This window comes from Drosophila bipectinata, chromosome 2L (genome assembly GCF_030179905.1).
Source record: "Drosophila bipectinata strain 14024-0381.07 chromosome 2L, DbipHiC1v2, whole genome shotgun sequence".
Classification (NCBI taxonomy): Eukaryota; Metazoa; Arthropoda; class Insecta; order Diptera; family Drosophilidae; genus Drosophila; species Drosophila bipectinata.
The window spans coordinates 10,295,846-10,322,129 of record NC_091736.1 but is presented as its reverse complement, the minus strand read 5'-3'; the positions used below and the strand labels follow the sequence as shown (position 1 = coordinate 10,322,129).

General features: G+C 42.9%; 5 protein-coding genes and 1 long non-coding RNA gene across 6 annotated transcripts; 3 read left to right on the top strand and 3 right to left on the bottom strand.

The window, feature by feature from the left end:
* Positions 1-910: 910 nt before the first annotated feature.
* LOC108126737 (uncharacterized) lies at positions 911-2,251 on the top strand. Its single transcript, XM_017243421.3, has 2 exons — positions 911-1,160; positions 1,215-2,251. Exons 1-2 carry the CDS (start codon positions 1,076-1,078, stop codon positions 2,144-2,146), a joined length of 1,017 nt encoding a protein of 338 aa, XP_017098910.2. The 5' UTR covers positions 911-1,075; the 3' UTR covers positions 2,147-2,251.
* Positions 2,252-3,879: 1,628 nt separating this feature from the next.
* On the bottom strand, positions 3,880-4,562 carry LOC138925790 (uncharacterized). The gene is made up of 3 exons (XR_011442001.1): positions 4,397-4,562; positions 4,046-4,338; positions 3,880-3,979 (listed from the first exon to the last, which is right to left on the bottom strand). It is a non-coding gene; the product is annotated as an uncharacterized lncRNA (long non-coding RNA).
* Positions 4,563-7,004: 2,442 nt separating this feature from the next.
* Positions 7,005-12,712, top strand: bgm (acyl-CoA synthetase bubblegum family member 1). Its single transcript, XM_017243415.3, has 6 exons — positions 7,005-7,150; positions 9,219-9,484; positions 9,576-9,921; positions 9,981-10,480; positions 11,401-11,992; positions 12,057-12,712. Exons 2-6 carry the CDS (start codon positions 9,246-9,248, stop codon positions 12,378-12,380), a joined length of 2,001 nt encoding a protein of 666 aa, XP_017098904.2. The 5' UTR covers positions 7,005-7,150; positions 9,219-9,245; the 3' UTR covers positions 12,381-12,712.
* Positions 12,713-12,823: 111 nt separating this feature from the next.
* Positions 12,824-14,082, bottom strand: NimC3 (Nimrod C3). The gene has a single exon (XM_043212643.2). It carries the CDS (start codon positions 13,607-13,609, stop codon positions 12,950-12,952), a length of 660 nt encoding a protein of 219 aa, XP_043068578.1. The 5' UTR covers positions 13,610-14,082; the 3' UTR covers positions 12,824-12,949.
* Positions 14,083-21,082: 7,000 nt separating this feature from the next.
* Positions 21,083-23,510, top strand: hll (heimdall). Its single transcript, XM_017243414.3, has 2 exons — positions 21,083-22,186; positions 22,421-23,510. Exons 1-2 carry the CDS (start codon positions 21,117-21,119, stop codon positions 23,394-23,396), a joined length of 2,046 nt encoding a protein of 681 aa, XP_017098903.2. The 5' UTR covers positions 21,083-21,116; the 3' UTR covers positions 23,397-23,510.
* On the bottom strand, positions 23,420-25,781 carry LOC108126734 (insulin-like growth factor-binding protein complex acid labile subunit). The gene is made up of 4 exons (XM_017243416.2): positions 24,915-25,781; positions 24,149-24,742; positions 23,891-24,091; positions 23,420-23,589 (listed from the first exon to the last, which is right to left on the bottom strand). Exons 1-4 carry the CDS (start codon positions 25,758-25,760, stop codon positions 23,536-23,538), a joined length of 1,695 nt encoding a protein of 564 aa, XP_017098905.2. The 5' UTR covers positions 25,761-25,781; the 3' UTR covers positions 23,420-23,535.
* Positions 25,782-26,284: the final 503 nt, after the last annotated feature.

The following is a 26,284-nucleotide window of genomic DNA, read 5'->3' as shown; positions in this document are numbered from 1 at the left end:
AATGGGGCGGTAATTTTGTCCACTTTGTGACTTTTTACCCGAGGGCGTTAATTTGTTGATGAATTGCCGAAGCTCAAGAAGACAACAAAGTGGGCCCTTTAAAGGTTAACATTTCAGTTTTCCATATCACCGCAAGTCTTTATGCCAGACAGCGATGTTTATGGCTGTATTAAATTTGTCACACTGATAATCGAGATAAAAAAGTTAATTAATTTCACTTGCTGTGTTTAGGCAACAAATGGTATCAGATTTGTTATGGATCCTGTATTCTTTGAAAACCACGCCTGGGAGTTGGGCTGACATGTTTATTATCTGATTTTCAGATTGCTGGGCCTGCTAGTGACCAGGATCTTTAAGTACCAGTACTTTAGCTTCAATAGATTTAAAGACCAAAGATAAATTAAAGAATTAAAATTATGACTCTTAATAAAGTCAGTCCTGTTCAGGATATAAAGGATAAAGTTGTGCAATCACATTAAATTTTTTCGGAAATCGTCCAACCATTTTTTATGCACAATTCACTCCCCAGCTGCAAAGAGTAGGTGGTGCACTCATGTTTTAAGAGAATGGTTGCACTTTGTTTCTGTTGTTCGGCCTTTGTTTCATTCTATAAAAACTTTTTCGACGGTTCGCATATTTGTTTCATAAAAACGAATCATCAAAAAAATCGGCGCGATTTATCAATTTGAACAAAAAGAAAAACACAAATATCGGACCGAGCTGGAGCGATGAAAAGCGATAAGAACTGGAGCTGGAGGGTCCATCTGCAGTCAAATGTTTTTTTTATGCAAAATGAATGGAATTGTGGCTGTCATCAGATCGGACAATGTCGAACGCATTTGGTCAAAGTTGAATGCAAAATTTCTTGGCAGGAAATATGGAATCGAGAACACAAGGCGGCCTAGAAACAAATGTCTGTCCAAGTTCAGGCGGTTCAGTTTCACTTAAATTCCTGTCTTTCATATAACCCTTTGGATATTTGTGAAAATTAGTATTTTTCCACACGGCACAGTAAATTCTGTGCTTTTTTTTTGTCAAATCCATTATCTAGCGGGACCTTTGATACGAGAGAACAATGTCCTGCCAACAACCTCTCAACTATGAAAGAAACGATAGGTGTCACAAGACCGATTCTTTGGAAAATGCTTTATCCGAGCCGGGTTAGTAAATCTGGATTTAGATATAAAGAGTAATTAAAATTTTAAATTCAATAGGTAAGAATACAACCGAAGAGACGTCTATTATCTATAGACCCCCTGAAATCGAGGAACTGCTACGGAGCCCGGACGTAATGCAGCTTAAGGAAACATTTTTAGAAGCTTTAGCCAAAAATGAGAACGTGAAGGAATCAATTAAAATCCAGGAACTGCTACGGAGACCGGACGTTATAAGGATTATGCAACTATGTGACGAATATTCAAGCAAATATAAGGAGGAGAACAATTCTAAGCGAAAAAATATGTTTAGCCTTCTCACAGAGATTGGGTTTATGCTATTTATGGACCGCCCTATTGAAATGATTAGTTGCTCCCTCATCGCTCTTTTTAAAGTCCTCGCTTGGACGGTAACATGTAGCACTAATGCCGTGTGTTTCATTCATAGGAACTTGTTATATTTTTTACATCCTTATCCGGAAGAACTTCTAGTTTATGCCATCGATAGTTTTGCCAACATGGCTATAAGTAACCCAAACGAGATGGAAGTCGTACCTCCCATAAGAGAGCTACAAGGGGAGGTAAATGGAACACAAGCCCCCCTTACGCCGTCCAGGTCGCCAAGCAAAGAAGCTTCGTGTATTGATATAAATCTTCAAGAAAATGTGAATGAAAATCCTGGGGAGTCTGCGCTAACGACACCCAGATCAAAATCTCCCGTTACTGAAGAGCCGATACCAGAGGATAAGTCCGTTCCAAGCAAGCCTCGCAGAGAGGAAAATTTACAGGCATGCACATTATGCACAACATCGCAGTGTACCAAATCCGAGTCATTATTGGTAGATTGTAGTTTTTGCCAGGCTTTTAAGAGAACTCTTGCTCAAAAGGATGATGATGAGGATGGCAGTAAACTAAGCTCTTTGAAGGAGGACATCCACCAGACATCGGTCAAAGTAATGAGAACGTTGTATGCGGGCTCCGGAAAGCCATGATCAGATATTACTACGTTTTTTTAAATTAAATTTAAGTTTTTGACTATAAATAAAAATTGTTTAGACTAGTTCAAGATAGACAACTAGTTTTGTAAACAAAGTTAATTTAAAAAACATAATTCTCTTTGACTTTTTTGCTCTGAAACTTGGAAATCAATCTCATCCCCTATCGGCCATAAATCCATTCCATCATTAAGTGCAACTGTCGCGTTGGCACATTAGCGCACATTAAATTTAATAATCCATGTGATGTTTGACCTATTCTGGCTCTAATGTGTACCGCGAATGCTCACATTTCATTGCATCAGGCAGGAGAGGTGAATGGGAAAAGTCATAACAATTCCACTCGACGTATTAAATGCAATCAACAAAATTTTTGGGGCATTTTTATGTGGGAGCGAGTCAACGAAGCGCGTTGAACAAACGCCACGAGACGAATCTCGTTTAGTTTTACGTTAACAGTTTTCCACCTAGCATGGCCACCACGCCTCCGCCCTTAACATCCTGCACAGCTATCTCCAAAACAAGTTCAGCAAAAGGGGTTAAGAAAATTTGCTGTAAAATGTTCGTCTTTGTCGCTTGTCTGGCTTATCGTGACAGCCACTACATTTTCTGTCTGGGACAGCTCGGGTGCTAAATTATTGAAATTTGACAAGCGAACCGGCGAGTCGAAGGAGTGGGGCTGCAGCTGGGCCACCGACTACTGGTCAAGTGGCCAAGCTCTCAAGTTTAACAAATTCAATTAATTAGCTCTCAACTTGTCAGCACTCGGGCCAGAAAATTAAAGCTAGGCAGTGTTGCAATTGTTGCGCAATTTGTCAAATATCGATTATTGATTAGGGTCCCCTTCGAGTTCTATTATTAGCAGTCATTCATATTGGCTAATGCCGTTTTTGCCTTGTAGGGGCTCTGCTTTCAGAGTCCAGGTCAAAGGTCTCTGGAAGGAACAAATTTAAGAGATTGAGTAGAGTGAGTCAAGTACATAATTTATATTAGAGCTAATTTTAAGTTAGAGGAAAGGACAAAACAAATTTATTGGCCTGGCAATCTAAAGCCCCTTCTACTGCCACAAAATTCATTTTCCTGACTGTCTGACTATTCTGCTAGTTAAACGCCCATAACGGTCAGCTTAGTGTCGGCTAAAGTCAAGTGTTCACCCGCGTAGCTGGTCGCATCTGATAGATACTTTTGCCTCGATGCGGTTGAACGAGTATCTTCGAGGTTCTATTCATGTTTCCCAAAAACTTTAAGCTGACAAATTATTCAAAACAATGTTGTTGAAGCCAAAGTTGGCAACCAAAGAGGCTAATGAAAAAGCTCCGAGTTTTCAATTGTTTGGCTTTCAGGCATTTCGTATCTTTCAGCGCGAAATGAGTTGCCACTTTTTATGGCCAATGCCGTTTTATTGGAGACCCAAAACTATTTGGTGCAGTTAAAGCTAAAAGGAAATAACAGGAGCAGTAACTGAAACTGAAACACAGACAAGTCCTCATACATATGCAAATGCAACTGTCTGTCTGTCGGTCTCTGCTCTGGCTGGTTTGTTTGGTGCTTTGATTGTACGTTGAAGGTTTGCTGTAAAATTGAAATAGGAAATTTACTGGCCAAAGACAGCAGTGCCAGAATTGGCTTTATACATCTAACAGAGATTTTACATCAAATGATAAATTTCTAAAAAAAAAAAAAACATGTAGAAAATATATAAAAATTTTAAAAATAATTTAAGGTTCTACCGAGATTTGAACTAGGATCGCTGCATTCAGAGTCCAAAGTGCTAACCATTACACCATAGAACCGGATGAGAAGAGCAGGAATATGTACATATATTGAAGGCTTAATATGTAAATTAAAAACATGAATATTTATATAATTTAATTCATAAATATACTCATTAGATACCTCATTTTAAACACAAACTTATTTGCGTTCTTTAACTTTCTTAAAGTAATTTCTCTAGTCAAGGACTAATAATAGTCCTTGGACTTTCAGATTCTTTGTTTGGTTGTTTATTTTTCGGGGCGTTTCATCTCAATTATATGCAGTTCACTTTCATTTGTCTGAGATGGCTTTCTGGTGTCGCACGATTAAGTGAAGCTTATTAGCCAAACACTTGTTATGCTAACGCCCCCAATACCCCTTTCGCCGAAACTCTTGTTAAAATGCCAGCACACGTTCATTGTCTTGCTTACCTACTGTTTAAATGGGTTTAAGTATTATTTTTACCCAGACTCTCATGGTATTTATACGAACATATTTAAACCTCCATATGTATGTATGTGTATTTAGGGGTAGTATGCTCCCGATTCAGTTGCCCCACCGACATTATTATCACATCATTTGCATGCGTTTAGTGGGGGCGGTGGAGGTAAATAAGTGGAACTTTGTGCAGCTCAGGCGAACGTAATTCGATGCCAACTTTGATGATGACAATCTCATTAACATGACATCGAAATCAGAGCTCGTCGGGTTATGTTGTCATATAAGCGCGCATAAAGTCCGGGAGACAGTTCAATGATAGATGCTCACTTTATGCTCCATTCTGATGTTGGGATATAAATACCGTATCGGAATACAATTGCATTAGCCCCTTCCCGCTCCTGCGATGGGGTTGACTTTATTTCATTTCTACTTCTACTGTAAGTAGACTTTTCTGCTACTGCATTTATACTTCTACTCATCAAAAGTAACGAGATACTTTTCTAGAGAGAATCATCACCTTGCAATCAGATAGCTTTTAGCTCCGGTAAGTTGGTAAGTTTGAAAATTGGTTGCAAGCTTTGATAAATATTGGAGAAGCTTTTTTAAGCTTTCACAGTTTGTCTAATAAGTATTCAAAAGAGTCTTACAATTCTGTTTACCTTAATTTAAGAATTTTGAAGAATATATGTAAATATTTGTTGTTGGACCTATAAGAAAAAAATCATTGGAATAATGTGAAAAAAAAAACTTTTTAAAACATTATATATTTATTTTTTTTTTTTATTGTTAGTTTTCGGTGTAATGAATCTATACAGATTGTATATACATACATCTTCACGGGTAACAATTATGATCTTTTCTAAATAATGATATATATATTTTTTTTAATAATAAACATGTTAATAATGTGTTATATTTTAATATATTTTAATGTTCAATGTTTGATGTATTTTAAACTTAAAAAAAATACTACATATTAATCAAAATAAACATTTTAATTTCAAAAATTATGTTATTATGTATGGATTTTCATATATATGCCTTTCGGCGATAGGGACTATCTGAAATTGGAAACGAAATGACCCGCAGGTGAAAACCTGCACTCGGGGCTGCCGGCTGCCACGCGATTCCACGGACACGCTTTCGCTGCCTGATAACAGCCAAAATGCGAACATGGGAATGTTTTAAAAATAATTCCCAAAATATAAACGCACAGGGGCTAGCATTTTTGTGATAAGGCTGCACCTAACAGAACAACTTTTCTTTATAATCTGTCATGGAACACAATCTGCGGGTAATCAAATCTCCGGGCATAATGGAGGATTACAATGCCTGATTAGCCGACATTGATTTGTGTAAAGATAATCCCAACAGGCCATAGACATTTTAATCAGGGTGATCCCAGCATTCTGATTTATATGAGCCCTGAACTAATCTAATCGGGGATAATCACGATTGTGTGGAAAGGATGACTGTTCCAAAACAGTTCTTTCGGTAAAGTTCAACCTTTAGACGGGTGGAACTATAATATGTCAATGGCTCCGGCATAAATTTTAAAAGGAATCGCCGCCTTATTTACACTGACAGCAGTTTAATGGCCTTCAACTGGTGGTCAAGTGCTTAGTATTTATCAGATCGTAAAGTATTTTGCAACTTGTGTAGTTCGATAAGAGTTATACAAACCCCAAAAATGCCACCCATTGGCAACAGCGCAGGTCGATAGGCGATTCGGCGTATTGTTTATATAGCCCTCATATTTGCCGATAATTGCGTTTATCAAACTCTTGAATAATTTACTAAATATTTAGCTAATTTTTGTGAATCATTCATCCATTATCATGCCAATATTCGCGGTAATTCTATTTATTTTGATGACACTATAGAAGATCAGCTGTTAGTCAAAAATTAATTAAATGGTTTATCTTTAGTCCCAAAAATCAAAAGGGCTTGGCTTGGTCATACCTATGAGCAATCAAGGTTTAAGTGAACACCTGGATTTTAATCATACGTTTTTTTTTTTATTCAAAATATTTTCCTCACCGAAATGACACTAATATTTGTTTGGGTTTCCTTTAGTTCCAAACAGTACCACAATTGTGATAAGAACACTTCGCAACATTTCATAATTTGGTTTAATGCGTAATTTTTAGACTCATTAGTTTCAGGTTCTTGGGGTTATCAGTTCTGTAGTAAGAAAAATCAGATTATTCATTTTCCGTTTGTATTATTTTATATTTATGAGTGCACAGTCTATCCCCTAAGTGTGAAAATTTTCCTATATGCTTTCTAATATTCTTATCTATACTTTGTGGAACCCCTATCCTTAAACTCGAATAAAAGAAGGACCCCGAGCTGTTCAACGCCCCAATACTTATGATTAGATTTATCAAGTCCGAGAAACCCGATCTCTCCGAATATAAAACTGAACAGTAATAATTCCCACATTGGCTTGTCGATAAGACCACTATTCCAGTGTCGCACAAAAGCAAGAGATTTTTTGTTTCACTTGAACTTTTTTATGGCTCGTTTTTGAGCCAAATGCTGCTGATAAGACGCCGCCAGCAGGTAGCAGCCCCCATATCGACATTGGCGCTGACGGGGCTAATGCCGACGCCGACGCTAATGCCGAGACTTTTCTATAGCATCCGATCCTGATCGGCGTTCAGTTCACGCCTAGCCCTCACTGCCTTCGGTCGTTTGTTCTGTCGTGTCTCGAGCGCCAAAGTGGGAGAACCTGACCGCAATCGATACGCGATCCCCAATAATTTGCAAAGAATTAATATCGAAGTTTAAATAGTTGACTGTGTAAGTTTTCCAACCCAAGTCCAGGTGGGAAAGTGGAGGAAGCCTCATTTGTTTTCGGGTAGCAAGTGCGTCAGTGACTTCCGTCCAACACGTGCGATTGTTTTGTCCAAATCTATTTTGTGGGTCAGTGCACTTTTTCGGTGGGTTCATTGTCATATCGCCTGATCGCCGGTCTCAATTCGCCGCACTTCTTCACCTTCGTTTGCCCAATTCCCCCAATCGAGCCCTCTTTTACATCACGATTAGACGATAGAATGGCCTGTCTTCGTTCTTTTTCGATTACTCTCTCGGTCCACACACAATTTCGACACACACTTTCGAAACGTCTTTTGATCTCTCCGGGGTCTTGACTCGAGGGATAGGTGCTGTGGGGCTAGAGAGCCAGCCGAATCGTGGAATAGTTGACAAATATTTTTAGATGCTGTGGCCTATTATCAGTTTTGTTTTTATACGCAGTTTCGAGTGCCGCAAGAAATGTTCTCGGTGCGTCTTTTGGCGTGGATCCCAAACAGATCATATGCAGATGACAAACGCGGAAATATTTCTCATCGATACATGGTTATATTTTAGTTCAGTTTTTCGAATAATCATATTATTTTATATTAAAAATCAAAATCATTAAGCTCTTTGAGTTAAGGATATCTTGTTTGGTTGGGTTTTGTAGCTCTTACATCCACCCGTGAGTTATTCCGAAAAAGATAAACTTTCATACCTCGATTGGGCTGTAAAATTATATGTTTTATAGCACAAATTATTTATGTTTATATTATCATGCATTGATTGCGTGACAGTTCGTGTATTATCAGCCCGAAAAGACCGCGATTTCCTTCGCTATGATTAATGATTTCATGTCTGGCTGGAAGTAGTTCCTCCTACAAGTACATTAGGATGCTCAAAAAGACGTCTTCCCATTAACCAAGTAGTACTTGGCCCATGGGCGTTTCCGTGTAATCATACTATTTTACAGCACAATTTGCACGTCAATCATATGTACATACCTGTCCATGTCAATCAATCCTTTATAATCACTATCGGATCTCGGTAAAATAGAAAACTTTGCTAATAATTATTATGTATTTGTTTCGACTCGAAAGCGATAATTTATAGGCTGACCCTTTGGACTTCTGTGTTATGTCAGCTGTTTGGTTTTTTCATTCGTAATTTCCAAAGTTACTTGCCATTTATTTTGGGTCTTATCGTTGCCAAGTTGGCCAGAATTTATTGATTAATAAAAGAGCGATGAAAACTGGAAAGTAAAACATGCAAACATTATTGTAGATATCGATATTATTGGCCTTTGTACCAGGAAAATAAACCCATTGAAGAAACTTACCACTGTTGACCAGCGACTTCTGAGATACCCGAAATGATAAGAAGGGGAATTAAAAGTCATTAAATGGTATAACTTTAATAACTATATACTGTAGAGTATGAGAACGATCTTCTGAATGGACGCCAAATGTCTTAAATCTCTTCAGTTTCAGTTTTATTGGCTTTAAGACTGCTATGTATATACGAGCTGGAATTTTTGGGATATCAATTTTTAATCAGGTGTTAAGTCATAGGCGGTGTTAGATAAGAACCCTCGCAGAACGGAAGCCATGACATTGGCCTGCCAGAGTGCCTGCGTTATCTTAATACGCATATACCACACTTGTAGATCGTACGATTCCGGTGGGCCCTCCCAAGTTAATAACCCCAAAACTAGTTGAAGACACAATTTTCAAAAGATTAAACTTTTTTTTTAGTAATATTTTCATTTTAAGCTGTTGCAATGGAATTCATTAAACAAATAGTTTGCCCTGCTATTCAGCAAGAAATGCAAGTGATTATAAGCTCGATTATAAAGCTTGATTTTTAGTTGCATGTATTTGAAATATATTGCAAATACTCGGCAAGGTTATCAACATTTTTGTAAACACGGAAACCCGGTGCATTGCTAGCTTTGCATTTTACGTTCTAATCCATGAATGAGTTCTTGGCAAACCCATACCTCTTTAAGAATTTTCCCTTTTTAATAATAACTGGTCTTAGGTAACTAATTGGTCCTCCCACTACTCGATTTCAGACTGTACAGACATAACCCGACGCCACAATGTCCGCCACCGATGCGCTCTACAATCGTCCAGGCCCAAATCGCCTGAGGCAGGCGGATGCCTACCGCACCACAAACCGCGAAGACGCCGTCAAGATTCGGCTGGCCAAGGAGGGGATTGGCGCCGAGGAGCCCATCTCGGTGCCCGGTCTCCTGAAGCGCACCGTCAACAACTACCCCGACTATCCGGCCCTGCGCACCAAGAACGGAAAAAACGGCTATCACACAGTCACCTACAAGTGAGTACCGCTAATCGAATTGCTGGCCAATTTCCAATTTTCCCTGCTCCAAATGCAATTATCACTCAATCCGATTATCCGGCCCCCGCAGACAATATGAACAGAAGGTGCACCAGGTGGCGAAGGCCTTCATCAAGCTCGGCCTGGAGGAGCACCACTCGGTGGGTGTACTGGCCTTCAACTGCGCCGAGTGGTTCTACTCGGCCATGGGCGCCATCCATGCACGGGGCATCATCGCCGGCATCTACACCACCAACTCCGCGGACGCAGTGCAACACGTCCTGGAGAGCTCGCACGCCCAGATTGTGATCGTCGACGACGCCAAGCAGATGGAGAAGATTCACTCGATCCGCGACAAGCTGCCGAAGCTGAAGGCGGCCATTCAGATCCAGGAGCCCTATGCTCCCTACCTGAAGAAGGAGGATGGATACTATAGGGTGAGTAGGAATTATTACTTGAGTGCTGAGATTCTTATACATAAAACTTACTTTTGTAGTGGTCGGAGATCGAGTCCATGAACGTGGCCGACGTGGAGGATCAGTTCAAGACCCGCCTGGAGAACATCGCCATCAACGAGTGCTGCTGCCTGGTGTACACCTCCGGCACGGTGGGCATGCCCAAGGGCGTAATGCTGTCCCACGACAACATCACCTTCGATGTGCGTGGCATCGTGAAGGCGATGGACCGGGTGGTGGTCGGTGAGGAGTCGATGGTGTCCTACCTACCACTGTCGCACGTGGCCGCCCAGACGGTGGACATCTACACGTGCGCATATGTGGCCGGCTGTATCTGGTTCGCCGACAAGGACGCCCTGAAGGGAACGCTGGTAAAGTCACTGCAGGATGGACGACCCACGCGCTTCATGGGCGTGCCCCGTGTCTACGAGAAGTTCCAGGAGCGCATGGTGGCCGTGGCCAGCTCGAGCGGTAGCCTGAAGAAGATGCTCGCAGGCTGGGCCAAGGGCATCACGCTGAAGCACTACATGGTGAGTCAAGGGTAAGTATTCCCCGATGAACCAATGGACCCCTGCCCCTGCCCGGCCCCTGGCCAAATACTTCAACTCCGACTTTGTGTGCGCATAAATTATGCAAAAAGGATGCACGGTTAAAGTGGCTGCAGCGACAGAATTCCTTTCCTTCTCCAGAGCCGCTTTTCCTCCTCCTGCATTTTTCATGCCCCAACCTCAGCCTGCTCTTTGGCCAGCCCGCTGATGGCCGAGGAGGCTAAGTCCCTGGCATCCTTTGAGTCCGAGTGTGTGCTTGTAAGTGTGCCTGAGCCTGAGCTGTGTTTCGGTGCCCGCTAAATTATGCAAGCCAAGCAGCCCGGCAGCGCTCTTCGCTCCGCCAGCTATTCGCTGCTCTGGTTTAAGCGAAAATCACTGACAACAACATTACTCATACGTCACGGGGAACACGCAGGCAGCTAGCTCCCGAAGCTGAAACTCCTGATGCTCCTTCTTTTGGCTGTACCATCGAATGGGACCAGAAACATGCAAGCACGTCCTAGAAACGTCCTGGGAGGGTGGTCATGGGGAGGCTTTTCATGTGCAAATACTTGAGCTGTGATTGAAGCATTAGAAAAGCCATCCGGCTGCCAGCTACAGGAGCTAACGAAAGAGAAGGTTTTAATTTTTGCGAAAGTTTAGGGAAAGAATCGATGGCTTTAACATAAAATGATTCCTTACTAAGGTTACATAAACTTGACATTAAAAAGTTGTGTCGTAGCTACAGGTAGTAGTAATTAGAAACGCTGCAATTTTTAATCAACATATGCATATTTATTGAGAGGCTTTTAATTCGCAAGTTCCACAGCCAACAACGGCCAAACACTCCCTCTGCGCTCCCACAAAGTCGGCCTTCAACAAAAACTCATCAGTCAACAAAGCTAATTAAACTTTTGCCCGCAACTTTTCGCAGCAAGAACACCGGTGGCTTCCGCTACAAAATTGCCAAGTCGCTCATCCTGTCCAAGGTAAAGGAGGCCCTTGGTCTCGACCGGGCACTAACCCTGGCCAGTGCCGCTGCCCCCATGTCGCCAGAGACGAAAAAATACTTCCTCAGCCTGGACCTGAAGATCATAGATGCCTTCGGCATGTCGGAGACGGCCGGATGCCACACCATCTGCCTGCCGGACTCTGTCACGCTCAGCTCCATTGGAAAGACTCTTCCCGGCTGCGAGACCAAGTTCATCAACAAGGATAGCAATGGCCACGGCGAACTCTGCATCCGTGGACGTCACGTGTTCATGGGATACATCGACAACAAGGAGAAGACCGAGGAGGCCCTTGATGATGAGTGCTGGTTGCACTCCGGTGACCTGGGCTTTGTGGATGACAAAGGTTACGTTTCGCTGACAGGACGTTCCAAGGAGATCATCATCACAGCCGGAGGCGAGAACATTCCGCCCGTACACATCGAAAACACGATCAAGAAGGAGCTCGACGGCATCTCCAGTGTGTTTTTGGTCGGAGAGCAGCGAAAATATTTGACTGTGCTGGTTACCATTAAGGTAAGTTTAGTGCAAAGGGTAAAGGGATAAAAACAAAAACTACATAATTCAATTTATTTTGCAGACGGAAGTTGATAAGGACACTGGTGCCCCTCTGGACGAGCTGAGCCACGAGTCCTCCGTGTGGGTCAAGTCGTTGGGAGTTGAGTACAAAACCGTTTCGGAGATCCTCGCCGCCGGACCCTGCCCCAAGGTGTGGAAGTCCATCGAGGACGGAATCAAGCGCGCCAACAAATACTCCATCTCCAACGCCCAAAAGGTTCAGAAGTTCGCCATCCTGAAGCACGACTTCTCCATTCCCACCGGCGAGCTGGGCCCCACACTGAAGGTCAAGCGCAGCGTAGTGGCCAAGATGTACGCCGACGAGATTGAGGCCCTCTATGCCTAGGATATTCCCGATTTGAGGACCGGATTTGAGAGGAGATGATATAGCCGGTAGACGAATTTGAGCTTTAATGTGAAATTGAATTTAACGGACTTTCAAGCCATTGAGTGCCACTACAATTAGGAAATAGGCTGATGTTAACTTTTGGATATTATACTTAGAACGAAGGCGCTGCTTGCCGAGTTAGACATTAGCTTGCCCCGATCGGATCCAGAGATCTTTTAATTAGTTTCTAATATTTAATGATAAAGTGTATGCTGGTTGGTTGTACCGACTGAAGCGAGTTGTTTATTGCCTGAAGAGCGACAATAAATTTGTATCAAAAATATAAAAAATGTAAGATTTTCAAGGAAATAAGGGTTTCGAAAATTTTAAACAAGATTTATTTTATACACTAACTGTTTGCATTTGGGAGAATAAGTATTTGTTTTTATTTAGGATCCCTCAAAAATTTGCACTTTACTTTGGATTCAATATCCAACTTAAAGATTTCTTACATAAAAATTAAATAGATACACTTTGGGGCGATTTAAAAGGCATAGAATGAAATGGAAATCTTAGAATACTTCAACCTACGGCTCCTCCGGCTCGGTGGTGGACTCCGTCTCCAGTCCCTTGGCCAACCGGTCGGCGACACGCTGCATCAGCTCTTCCATGCTCATTTCAATCTGGACACAGGCTCGTCGGACAGGATCGAAGCGCTGTTCGTGGCCGCACTGTATCCTTTCGCAGCGCAGACTGAGGCTGAACCAGCTGCTGGCGTCCCTGAAGCCCGGACGGCACTGGCACTCGTTGTGGGCCACGCAGTTGCTGTGCTCCGGACATCCGCCCTGGCAGACCGGGCGGCAGGTGAGTTGGTGGTGTCGATGCACGGGCTGCTGGTGGAGGTGAGAGGGCTCATAGCCGCGCAGGCAGTGGCAGCGGTCCGGCTCGGCGCAGTAGCTGTGCATGGGGCAGGGCTCCTGACAGACGGGCTCACAGAATCCGAACAGGATGGTGCGATAGCCTGGGCAGCACACCTGGATGTTGTCCCAACGCACCCGCTCCTCGAATACTACATAGTTGTCGGCATTTTCGGAGCCTAGGACTCGGTTCTTGGTCACTGGCACCTGGTACTTGACACTGATGTTCTTCTGGCAGTGTCCGTTGGTAATGGCCAGACCCTGAACAGGCAGCTGAGTTCCTGCGATCAGCATGACACCCACAACCGTGCACAGAACTTGGAGGAGCATCTTGCAGATCCGGATTCTCTTGGGGCTGGGCTCGAGATTGTGCGTACGCCGCTGCAAGTGCACTAAACGCAGTGGCCTCAGATTAAAGTGAAAGCCGCTCCGATTCTTTTGTTTATTTTCCACTCAGAAAAACAAAAACAGGGTTTATGATTGAGTTTTCTTGGAGACTTCATCACAATGTCCTTTAGTAACTATTAATTACGTAAGCATATTTTATGTTTAATGCAAAGTACAGTAATAAGTAATTCATGGTTATTCAGGACATTTTTTCTTCAAGTGTGGATCATCGTGCCGCTCGCAGGCTTTTTTCTGTCATACGATAATTAAGTCTGTCGGTCCCTTATTATTATTATTTCTTTTTGCATCGCCCGCCATTCTTATCACCAGGCATTGGAAATGTACCGAGGCGACCATTTGGAGAGTGGAGAGTTCGCCTCGGATCGAACAAGTTCGTGGTTCTTGTCTAAGCTTTTCAGCGCCAAGATCGTCACGACAAGATCCCCAAGATCGTTCGAGCGCATGCCGGAATCTTTAAAAAATTCTTTCTTAAAAATATTGAATCATTTGTGAAATACCATTAAACATTATGCTAGGAATTAATTTGATGCAGTTATTAATAAAGGTTTAGAATCAAAGCAGTATCTTTTTCTATATTGTCGAGCCTGGAGAATCTTAGCCTGCCCAAGAACAGCTAAGCGTTTCTTAACTGGTTCTGACAATAAACTTACGTACATGCTTAGTTGTTTACTAACATACTGGTATAGACGTCGGCTTTGTATGTAGCCATTAATATAAAGGCACTTGGAGAAAAAGTTTGGTGATTTCAAAAGTTTGCGTTTTACGCTAAAACGCTTATTGTTTTTGATCAAAAACAATCCTAAATTTGAAATTCTACTAATTTAAAGCCAAAATTCTAATTAGAAAAGATGAAAAGTTTTGTTTTCCAAGTGCAGACATCCAGACACGTGCTCGTCTGCTGGCCGAACACTGATGGCTGCGGATGGTTTCCGGCGGGGGGCAGCAGCCATGGAATCGTATCGTTTGCCGTTTGGCGTACGGGGTAGTATCGTATAGCTTTGCATATGGGCTGCGTGCGTTTGTGTTGCTCGATATATACAAATAAACATAAGCAGCCAGCAGGCGAGCAGAAGCGATTAGCAGGCCGAGCCGAGCCAGAAAAGCGTGTGTGTAGTGTGCAATGCTCCGATGTTGTTGTTGCTCCCAGTGTATTGTGTGTGTGTAGAAGGGGAGGCGGGCGGTGGGGGCCGTTAATGCTACCCCATGAAAGCTAAAACGGTAACAGACGACGTTCTCACAAATTCGTAGGTATGTAACGTACACATGTTTACATACCCGTTCGTTGTCTATCTACATGCCAAGTGCCGTTTGTATGTAATGAGCAGCAATAGCAGGCAGGGGCATCGCGAAAGCCGAAACCAGAAATGGAATGAAAATGAAACGTAATATGCAGGCTTATTTAAATATGCAAAGCTTGGCGGGGACTGCATCAGACCCATGTAGGCAGTGCGACCTGTTCACATGCCAATCCGTAAGCTTCGCTCTGATGATGGTGTTGTGATGACGTATGTAGCTGCACCCGGGGAAACTGCTTGTCGGCACGCCAACCATCGGAGCAGCGCAACTTAATTTGTTGTTGTATTTGATTATCGCGGGGCTTTCAAGCAAGCTTAGTACATTGCATTGCACACAGTGGCGGGATGAAAAATGAGTGCACGTTTTTCAATGAAAAAAAATATGTTATTTTTTGTGCTTACAACAAAAATTTAAGGTTGCTGAATACTTAGAAGAAAGCCTAGAAAGGCGTTTTTGAGAAAATATGCTCTCTTAAAGTTTCTCATAATTTTTGAAACAAAATTTTTAAACTTTTCTATTCTTTTGATAATTTTATAGTTTTTGAATTTACATTGGGAAACAAAATTGTAGACTAATTTAATGTTATTTTAATATTTAAGTTCTAAGCAATTTGTTTTTCTAATATTAAAGCTGAGTTTAGTAATTTTTTTAGAGCTTTTACCAGATTTTTGTAGTATTTTTCTAATTGAATGAAATATATACTAATGTACATATATTGATAGAACCAAAAAAAAAAAACCTATTAGACTTACTCTGTTTTTGTATATTGCATATTTTGGCTCCAATTCACCAGCTTTTTTATTTTTTCATATTTTCTTACTAAACATTTGATTTTTCTTTGCTTTTATACAAAGATAGATGTAAATATTTTTCTATATATAATTCCAGTATTTATCGTATTTGTGTAATAATTACATGCCCAAAAATATGAAGATGTGGGTCTTTAATCTTCCAATATTTATGCAAACATACATACATATGTCTTAAAATATTAAGATGTGGGTCTTTAATCTTCTTTTTACTTACATAAGTACATACAGGAATGTCAGGAATGTATGTCAGACTTTACAGGAAACTATGGAAATGTCATAGTATGGAAGTGACACCCAGTGTCATAGGATGGGACGGCTAGACAGCTTCTGCAAGCAAAAGAAAAGCGTTCTGCTCCACTTGAAGAAAATGCGTCGATCATGAGATAGCTTCCATGACCGAGTCCAGAGCTTACGGCAGAATCTGCCACGATTAATCGAAGAGTGCCTTCAGAATTTTCCACTGATCAACAATGACGAAAGCAAAATCTCGGAATCATTGAAAACAAGTAGCGAGCCTTGAAAAGAAACCTCAGTGGGAATCGAGCGTGAACGGCGTGAAGAGGTACATAGTATAGAAGGTATTACTTCACAATCGACGCGTAACCGATTATTCGGTCATGGACTGTGAAAAGCTGTCACCGATGATAGTGACAGTAATGATGACTATAATGTCTGAATCGAATCGATCAGGTTCTGGAACTTATCAGTCAGTTGCACTCGATTTGAACTTTTGCCACTGCTGATGACAAAATCGAAAAGGGGGACAACAGCAGACTTTTATTTTATTTTATTTTATTAATATTTTTTTTTAGTTTCTGATGAGCTTGCTTTTTCTGGTGGTTTCTAGTTTAAGAACCAAAGTTGGAGGAAAAATAGGTATTCTTTTCAAAAAAACTCTAGTAAATTTTAAAAAATTTTATCGTAGAATTCTTAGGGTATTAGGGTACTAGGCTAATAGGGTATTATAATGACTTATGATCGCAACCTATCGTGCTTAGATGAGAACCGATAACCGTTTTAAATACCGGTTGCTATTGTAATTGCTACTTATGTGGATGGACGACTGGTCAGCGCCTGGGGTCTGGGGAGCAAGCGAGATGGGGACCAGAACGAGCCGGCAAGAGCCAGGCGCTAGAGCTAGAGAAAGAGAAAGAGCAAGAGCAAAGAGCAGCGACAACCCCAGCTGATATGCTTGTGTAGAAATGAGTTTGAATGAGTTGCAGACTCCTAGGTGGCTGGGGGGCGGTTGGGCAAAAAGGGGGAGGTGCCTGGGCGAAGGCGCTGCATACCTACATACGTGGTATGTATGTACATATTCGTACTACTCGTACATCGCTTGTACGTATAAACGACTGCTTGTACGCGGCCGTCGCTTGTTTGTCAATATGTACACATGTTATTTGATTTTCGTTTCGCTTTTTATGTCTGCGATGTGTTGTTGTTGTTGCTGTTGCTGTGGGTACATGAATATAAATGCTGTTTATCTGTACCTCCCCTCCCAGGCCGGTCGCCCCACCACCTTCTAGTAGTTTTGTATGTGTGAGTGTGTGTATATCGCTTTTTTGTATGTGCTCGAATGTGTTTCCTCCTTATTGTTGTGTGTACTTGTTTGTTGTCTGCTGTGGTTGCTATTGCTGTTGTTTGGCTCACTTGCTCGCATGAACTTTTCGCTTTGGCTTCGGCTCTTTCACGCCTGCTAATCAATGCTGTGCGCCGGGTGCTTTTGCTATATCTATATGTACACAAACAAATCTACAAAAGTCACAGACATGCTCCGCCCCAGCTCCCTGGCTCCCAGTCTGCCTTTACTGCCACGCCCACTTTCCCCCTCGTACCACACATTAGGTCACTCAATGTGCGTGTAAATATGTACAGAAAGCATATTGTAACACATGCAGGACCGATTTAGGGCTTCCATATCGGTTGCCCATTCCCTTAATGGTCCTCATCGAGCTAGAGTCAGTGCTCATAGCCGAAGATATGGCAGATTGCCTTGGCTCTGTATCATGTATCCGCCGAGTGGGCCGGTCGGTCTGCTCAATGTCCCATTTCAGATGCTTCGGACAACAATCTGTCAATGCATTTAGGCTGGACATGCTTAGTGGTGATGCTTAGTCAGGGTTTTTGATAGAAAGGACATGGTTATTGGGCTTTCTATACTTAGGATTTTAGTTAGACCACAGAAAGAAGTTATTGTTTATAATGTCTAAAGGAAAAGGATCCAATTGTAAACTAAACTAAAGATAAACATGAAAAAATATTTTGTTATTATTATTGATAAGCCCACCCTAAAGGTGTTTCATGTTTGGATTCAATGTCAGTTCCACTCCCATAGCCTATTGCCAGTTGGCATTTAAAGTAAGCTCTTCCTATGCCGCCCTGCCCACTCTAACGCCTCCTGTACATACAACACAAGCAGTTACACTTCCCCCTGCCCGCTTACATTGTATATATATTCCGATTTTTATATTTTTCTTGCCCTGGCCGATATAATTCCCATGTACCGTTACACATATCAGAAGCGCACTCACACCCCACCGAAAACACATATATAGTTATATAGTTACGAGACAAATAAAAAGAACAAACAAGGAACACAGAATATTGCAACTATTTGCGTTGTAGTTTTGATGCAATAATACCCCCTGCCGCCCGGCACGGCCGACGGTCAGGGCGCTGACAATGGCAGCACTTGTTAGCGATTCATGAGCTGCTGTTCATTGGTAAATAATTTCATAATAATGTTGTTGTTGCGAGCATAACAAAAGATAAGCTGCAAGTGCAACAATTTAACGATTTAGTTAATAGTATTTTATTTTGTCGCCCGGCCCCCCGAATAAATTGCAGTGTATGTAAATGGCCGCCAGCCACACTGCTCCGACGGGGGCTGACATCTAGCAATAAAATAAATTAAACAATAAATTATAAATTTGTACAAAAAATGACTGTTGGGCGAACAGGCGGCCAGCAACCAGCAGCGAGTGGCAAACAAACAAATCACCAGTAGCACTGGCAACAGCAGCAGCAGCGGCGGCGGCGGCGGCGACTGAGACGCCAACGTCAACTGCGACTGCGACGGCGACGGTGACAGCGATTTTCTGTTGTTGTCTTGTGGCCTGTGTGAAAGTTTTTTTTTCCCTTTCTATGTAGCGAGGTGCGTGCAGGGCTGCGAGCATGTGTGTGGCAGTGCCATGGCATTCGTCTAATGCGCCCGGATGACCCACAGGGAGCGAGGGCTCTGGGTTCTCAGCTCCGGGCCGGGTATTCCCCGCCGTACTATACAGCTGCATTACCTGGCGGCGGCCACGGGGCGTATGGGTTTTTTTTTTGGTGCATACTCACATGGGTAACTGGGCTCTCATGGATAACCCATTTATCTCGCGTTTATGTGTACGAAAGTACATACCTCGGAGTGCCAAAGAACTCTAGTACCTGAGGTAGGTCAGTCCCTGTTATGTTGGGTCACATAGAGCCCCTACAGAAGGTCAACTATGCTTTCATGAATCGTAATCGTAAAGGCTTTAGTGTCAAAATGTCTATGACGGCAATTCTTGAAACTTAAAACTTCGAAAGATTTTTGGACTGAGGTAAAGTTTTGTTTTGGTCGAACTAGACGTATTTCACTATAAACCTTTGACTTGAAAATTAAATGCTTGTACTTTTTACTTCCATAAAGGTATTATAGTACAATAATTGAGGCTTTATTGCGTCTCAGCTTTTAAAAAGTAAACATAGTTTTTAATGTAGATTTATGGAGAATCGAAATCTAGAAATCGTTTAAGGTACTCCGCTTAAGAATCGGATGGATATTGACCGAGATATAGCCTTCGTAGGGGGCCATAGTGTGCCTCCATGCATTTTTCGAAATTTTGAAGGGGACACCCCAGAAAAATGACAAAAAATCTAAAAAATATTTTATTCCCAGATTTTGATGTAGATTATGGAGAATCGATCTATAAATCGTTTAAGGTACTCCGCCTAAGAATCGGATGGATATTGACCGAGATATAGCCTTCGCAGGGGGCCATAGTGTGCCTCCATGCATTTTTCGAAATTTTGAAGTGGACACCTCAGAAAAATGACAAAAAATCTAAAAAATATTTTGTTCTCAGATTTTGATGTAGATTTATGGAGAATCGATCTAGAAATCGTTTAAGGTACTCCGCTTAAAAATCGGATGGATATTGACCGAGATATAGCCTTCGCAGGGGGCCATAGTGTGCCTCCATGCATTTTTCGGAATTTTGAAGTGGACACCCCAGAAAAATGACAAAAAATCTAAAAAATATTTTGTTCCCAGTTTTTGATGTAGATTTATGGAGAATCGATCTAGAAATCGTTTAAGGTACTCCGCTTAAGAATCGGATGGATATTGACCGAGATATAGCCTTCGCAGGGGGCCATAGTGTGCCTCCATGCATTTTTCGAAATTTTGAAGGGGACACCCCAGAAAAATGACAAAAAATCTAAAAAATATTTTGTTCCGGGATTTTGATGTAGATTTGTGGAGAATCGATCTAGAAATCGTTTAAGGTACTCTGCTTAAAAATCTGATGGATATTGACCGAAATATAGCCTTCGCAGGGGGCCATAGTGTGCCTCCATGCATTTCCATAAAGTCTATAATAGTCTGGTCCTCTGTGAAATCACAGCAACATTACTCAATGACTAGTGAAATGATTTCATTCGTTACTATCGCCATCCAACAATGGGCCAACAAAATTGTATTAAGCCATGACCCCCGATAACCGACATCCTCCACATGGACTTGTTGCCCAAACGGAACAATGTAATCAGGTCTCGGCGTATACTGAACTCTTATCTGTTGAAAACCAATCCAGCGCGTGTCTATAGGTCAATATGTTTTGTTTCTGAGGGCGTCCCAGACAAGACTCTTGACTAATCGTATTTGGTGACTTTTGAGATTGGCGATGACCGAGGCTAACCCAATTATTACCTTCATGCATTGAACCCAATTATGCGTATACGTTTTATAAAAATTGCATCAAGTTTTTGTCACCTTAGTGAGTTCCCTTAAAGTCCCAGGAAAGGTTTATGCTCCTTGTTTTCAAAAATATTAGAAAAACATAATTTTGTTTACAATCAAATCCCTGCAGCCGTTCAAAGGTCGCCTTAGAATTTCTTAGAATGTTCTGCGTCATTATCTGGTCGGAACTCCGGCTTCGCTGCCTGCTGTCACTTTTAGGAGCACATATGGCTGTACGTACATGGGCCTGTCTTATCAGCATAGGGCTGCGAGGCCTTAAATACCCGTGTCCAGAGGCCGACCGTGTTTATTCATCGCCAGCCTCTGAGCAAGCATGACCGATCTAAAGCCGGCCACGAGTTATACGAGCACCTCGCTCCACGAAGCAGTCAAGCTCCGCCTAGACGAAGGAGGAGCCTTTTCGCAGAGCATCAAACCCCAGACGGTACCACATTTTTTTTCTGAAGTCTGCGAGAAGTATCCTGAACTGCCAGCCTTGACATGGGAGACCCCTGGAGCCGGTGTCGACGGCTGGACCACCGTGAACTACCGCGAGTACCAGGAAAACGTGGAACAGGCCGCCCTCATGTTGCTGAGTGTTGGCCTGAAGGAGCGTAGTTCGGTGGGCATCCTCGCTTTCAATTGCCCAGAGTGGTTCTTCGCCGAGCTGGGCACCTTTCGAGCTGGAGCCGTTGTGGCTGGAATTTATCCCAGCAACTCGGCAGAGGCAGTGCATCATGTGTTGGTCACCAGCGAATCCAGCGTTGTCGTGGTGGATGACGCTCAGCAGATGGCCAAAGTAAGGGCCATCAAGGATAGGCTTCCCCTGCTCCAGGCAGTCATCCAAATCCACGGACCCTTCGAGGCCTTCGTGGACCAAGAGCCGGGCTACTACAGCTGGCTGAAGCTGCAGGAGAAGACCTACCCCAGCGAGCTCAAGGAGGAGCTGCTGGCCCGGGAGAGCCGAATCTGCCCCAACGAGTGTGCAATGCTGATTTTCACGTCCGGAACCGTGGGACTGCCCAAAGCTGTAATGCTATCCCACGACAATATTATCTTCGACACAAAGGCCGCTGCCCATTTGCTGAAGGATGTCCATATCGGCAAGGAAAGTTTCGTGAGCTACTTGCCCTTGAGCCATGTGGCTGCCCAGATCTTCGATGTTTTCCTGGGATTGTCGCACGCCGGCTGTGTCACTTTTGCGGATAAGGATGCCCTGAAGGGTACCCTGATCAAAACATTTAAAAAGGCGAGGCCAACGAAGCTGTTCGGAGTGCCGCGGGTGTTTGAGAAGCTCCAGGAGCGATTGGTGGCAGCTGAAGCTAAGGCCAAGCCCTATTCCCGGCTTCTGCTGGCTCAGGCTCGGGCTGCAGTGACCGAGCACCAGAACACAATAATGGCGGGGTGAGTACAAATTCTAGAAATGAAGAGTGTTTAACAACTGAATTTAAGTGCCAAATATCAACCAATAATATCTATTATTAAGGAGTTAAGTTAAATGAGATTAAATATCAAAAGTTCTTAAAGATTTTACACTTAAATTTTCATGAATATGTTTCATTTTGTTCAAGCATAATATTTTACAGACAACTATATTATTAGATAAGAGTTATAATTAAATGTTTTGATTATTTTCAGAAAAACCCCATCAATCTACGGCAACGCTAAATACTGGCTAGCTTCCCGCGTAATAAAGCCCATTCATCAAATGATGGGTCTGGATAATTGTCGTGTTTTCCTGACTGGCGGCGCCCCAACCTCCGATGAGCTGAAGGAGTTCTTCCTGGGCTTGGACATTGCCCTGGGAGAGTGCTACGGAATGTCAGAGAGTGGGGGGGCCATCACTCTAAATGTGGATATAAGCAACATCTACAGTGCGGGCAGAGCGATTGAAGGACTGGATCTAAGGGTCCACGAGCCTGACTGTAATGGCCAGGGCGAGATTATCATGCGGGGACGTAGTAACTTCATGGGCTACCTGGGGCTTCCGGAAAAGACTGAAGAGACCATTACGGAGGATGGATGGCTGCGCTCTGGCGACCTGGGCTTCATTGACTCTAAGGGCAACCTCATTATTTCGGGACGACTCAAGGAGCTGATCATCACGGCCGGCGGCGAGAACATTCCTCCCGTGCACATCGAGGAACTCATCAAAAAAGAACTGCCCTGCGTGAGCAATGCTATTCTGATCGGAGACCACCGCAAGTACTTGACCGTTCTCCTGGCCCTGAAGACAAAGTCTGATCCCAAGACAGGGGTGCCCCTGGATGCCTTGCGAGAGGAGACGATTGAGTGGCTTCGGGAACTGGATATCCACCAGACGCGCCTCTCTGATCTCCTTTCCATCCCCGCCGACCTTCAAGTCACCAATGACTCGGCGGTGCAGACTGCTGCCCTGGAGATCTCTGCCGAGCCCAAGCTCCTGGAGGCTCTGGAGGAAGGTATCAAACGGGCCAACAAGAACGCCATCTCGAATGCACAGCGAGTGCAGAAGTTTGCCCTTGTTCCCCACGAATTTTCAGTGGCCACCGGCGAGCTGGGACCTACGCTTAAAATCCGGCGGAATATTGTCCACGCCAAGTATGCCCAAGTCATCGAGCGCCTCTACAAGTGAGTGCTCCGGGGTCAACGCATTCATTATAGCCTAGGTTAGATTTATTTAAGCTTACATTGTAATCATATTACATGTTTAGAAATTTCAATACATTTGTTTGTAATAGCTTTTAAATGTCGAGTTGTTAGTGGGATGAAAGCTACGATCTCTGATGATCTTTTCTAATGGGCTGCCACTCGAGCTTGCTGACGTACTGAAACAAAACAAGGAGGTTACTGATAAGAGGAAATTTAATGCCAATTGGAACGATTAAGAGCCTCTGACGTTACTGGGGCACGTATAGGAGGAATGCCCTATATATATATATATAGAATATCTGTTTGATTTGTTTGAATAGAGTGATACATTTTAGAAAAGCATATAGAAAGATAAGTGATAGATAAGTGAGCTTTAAACAAATTTTGGAAATAATGAGCTGAATCAAGGGAATTTTTAGACTCATTCAGTTAAGCGACTAAAGATGATAAATAACACCTTAAACATTTTCAACCAACCATGTTATTCAGGGCCTTCAACTTTTCACCTGTCCTATTTTCGTTGCGATCCACGAATCTCCTTAGCCATCGTAGTCCAGCAAAGGCGATTGCAATGGCCACCAGCATCCATATTATAACCGATCTGGAATCGAACCGATCGGTTGGTATTTTAGGCCAGGTCAGAGGAGGTGGGGAGGGGTTTGCCCCATCGAATGAGAGCTGAAATTTAAATATTTAAAGGAAAAAATATTTATGTGTATTTTAGATGTGTCTTACCCCGCTGCTGCAATTTTGTTTTTCATTATGGAGAACTTCACCCACATTTAGGAGGATAATAGATCGATTTGTGTTGCCTTCTGTGCAGTCCACTCCCTGAATATTTGTCAGTTTTTCGCTCCAGTTGTTCAATACCGTCCAGGGACGAGAAAAGTTTATCGAAGGGGGAAGCTTGCGCACCAGATTACCGACCAACCAGGCACAACTCCAGTTGTTATCTGCCAGGTTTATATAACGAAAGTGGAGCATGTCCTTCATACTGACCGACTGCAGGCGATTCGAGCTCAGGTCCACGTAAAGCGAGAGCCGGTTCAAGGATGGAGATAGACTTTCTAAGAATTCGGCCTTTTCGAGGATATTTCCGGCCAAGTGGATGTACCGCAAGTGGTTCTGGTGCTTGAAAATCAGAGGTGATAAGGCCTTCACCTTGTTGTGGGACAAAATAACATCCTCTAGCTGTGAATTGGCTTGGAATATCCTTTCTGGTAAAGTGGTCAGTCGATTGTGGCTGACATCGATTTGAATTAAGCTTGAAAGGAACTGCAAGCTCTCCGCATCCACAAGGTCTACGTTATTGTGACTAATATTCAGGCGCTAAAGATAAAAAAGAGTTATGGGCTGATTAGCTTGTTATTTTTTAAAATATATATACATTTTAAACTTTACATGACCTACATACATATATGAAAACTTATATTGGGCCTTTGTAAGTAAGTATCTTAATCTTTTTATATCTTCTAGAAGATAAGTGATTTTTTTATTTTACCTCCAACGAATCCAATCCAGAAAATGTTTCCTTTTGGAGTTCCGTCAAATTGTTGTGGCTTAAGTCCAGGGCCTGCAGTTCAAAGTTCTTCGAGAATCCTTGGTCCTCCAGCTTTTGCACCTGGTTCTTGGACAGATTCAGATGAACGACCCGGGCTAAACCTCGTTGACTGAGAAACTGAAGACTGACGAGCAGATTTCCATCCAGACGAAGGCTTCGCAAATGGGTGTTACTTTCAAAGGAGTCCATGTCGATGCTCTCGATGAGATTGTGGTGAAGGGCCAAGTTGGACAGACGGTGCAGCCCCTGGAAAAAGGTGCTATCTACGTGTTGCAGCCGGTTTCCGCTGAGGATCAGGTGCTTTAAGTGAGCTAGCCCATGGAAGGAGTCCTCTGAGATCTGACTGATTTGGTTGGAGCCCAAGTTGATCTGCTGCAGTTGGGGAAACAGTGAAAAGCTGTTTTCCCTCAATTTGGCCATCCGGTTGTAGCTCAGGTCCAGAGATGTGAGGGCAGCTAAAGGTTCGCTGGACCACGACCTCAAGGTGCTTAGATTGTTGTGGCTGAGGGAAAACGTGTGCAGCTTGGCTAGTCCGTTTAAAGAGAAATCGTCCATGTCAGTAAGTCCACTGTACTGCAGTTCCAGTTTAAGAAGATGGCCAAAGCGAACGAAAAAGGCATTTTCCAGACGCGGGAGACTGCAGTTGTGCAGCGAGAGGGCTGTAATTAGCTCCGCATCCGGTATCAAGGGCACATCAGTCTTATTGCAGTTGCTTAATTGCAGGCAATCGACCCTGAAGCCGATGCTGAACAGCAGGAGTGCGACACAAGACAGGCGGTAGTACATCTCGAAGAACACTTAACCGGAGACTAACCCACGGATCTGCGGCTTTCCTAGCCATAGGCCTTATCTTATTGCAGCAGCGTGTGGAGCCAGCCGACAGCCCGTCAAGATAGTTAATCAGTTGATCAACTGGCCGGCGTTTACCTGCGGACAATATTTGCCCACCTTTCTTGCCAGCTCTCGGAGCAAAAGCTCGGCTACTGTTTCAAGAACTCGTTGAATGCATTGACTAGGAGGTTGTACAGATTCAAGAATCCAAATCAGGGTGGAGCTTATCAGAGACCTTGGTACATGATAAATAATAAATATATAAATTGAATCATTTTTTGTTTATTCAAAATAACTTTTCGGGAATTTATAAAAAAATGTATTAAAGGCCTATTAGCTTAACCTATATGCTATACACTCTATATACCCTTATTAACATTACTAATTTAGTCCTTGTTATACGAAGAGGAATTTAGAAAAGGTTGAAATATTTCAATGGAAGAGCAACTACAACTTTCCGCTGGAATATTTCAATTAAA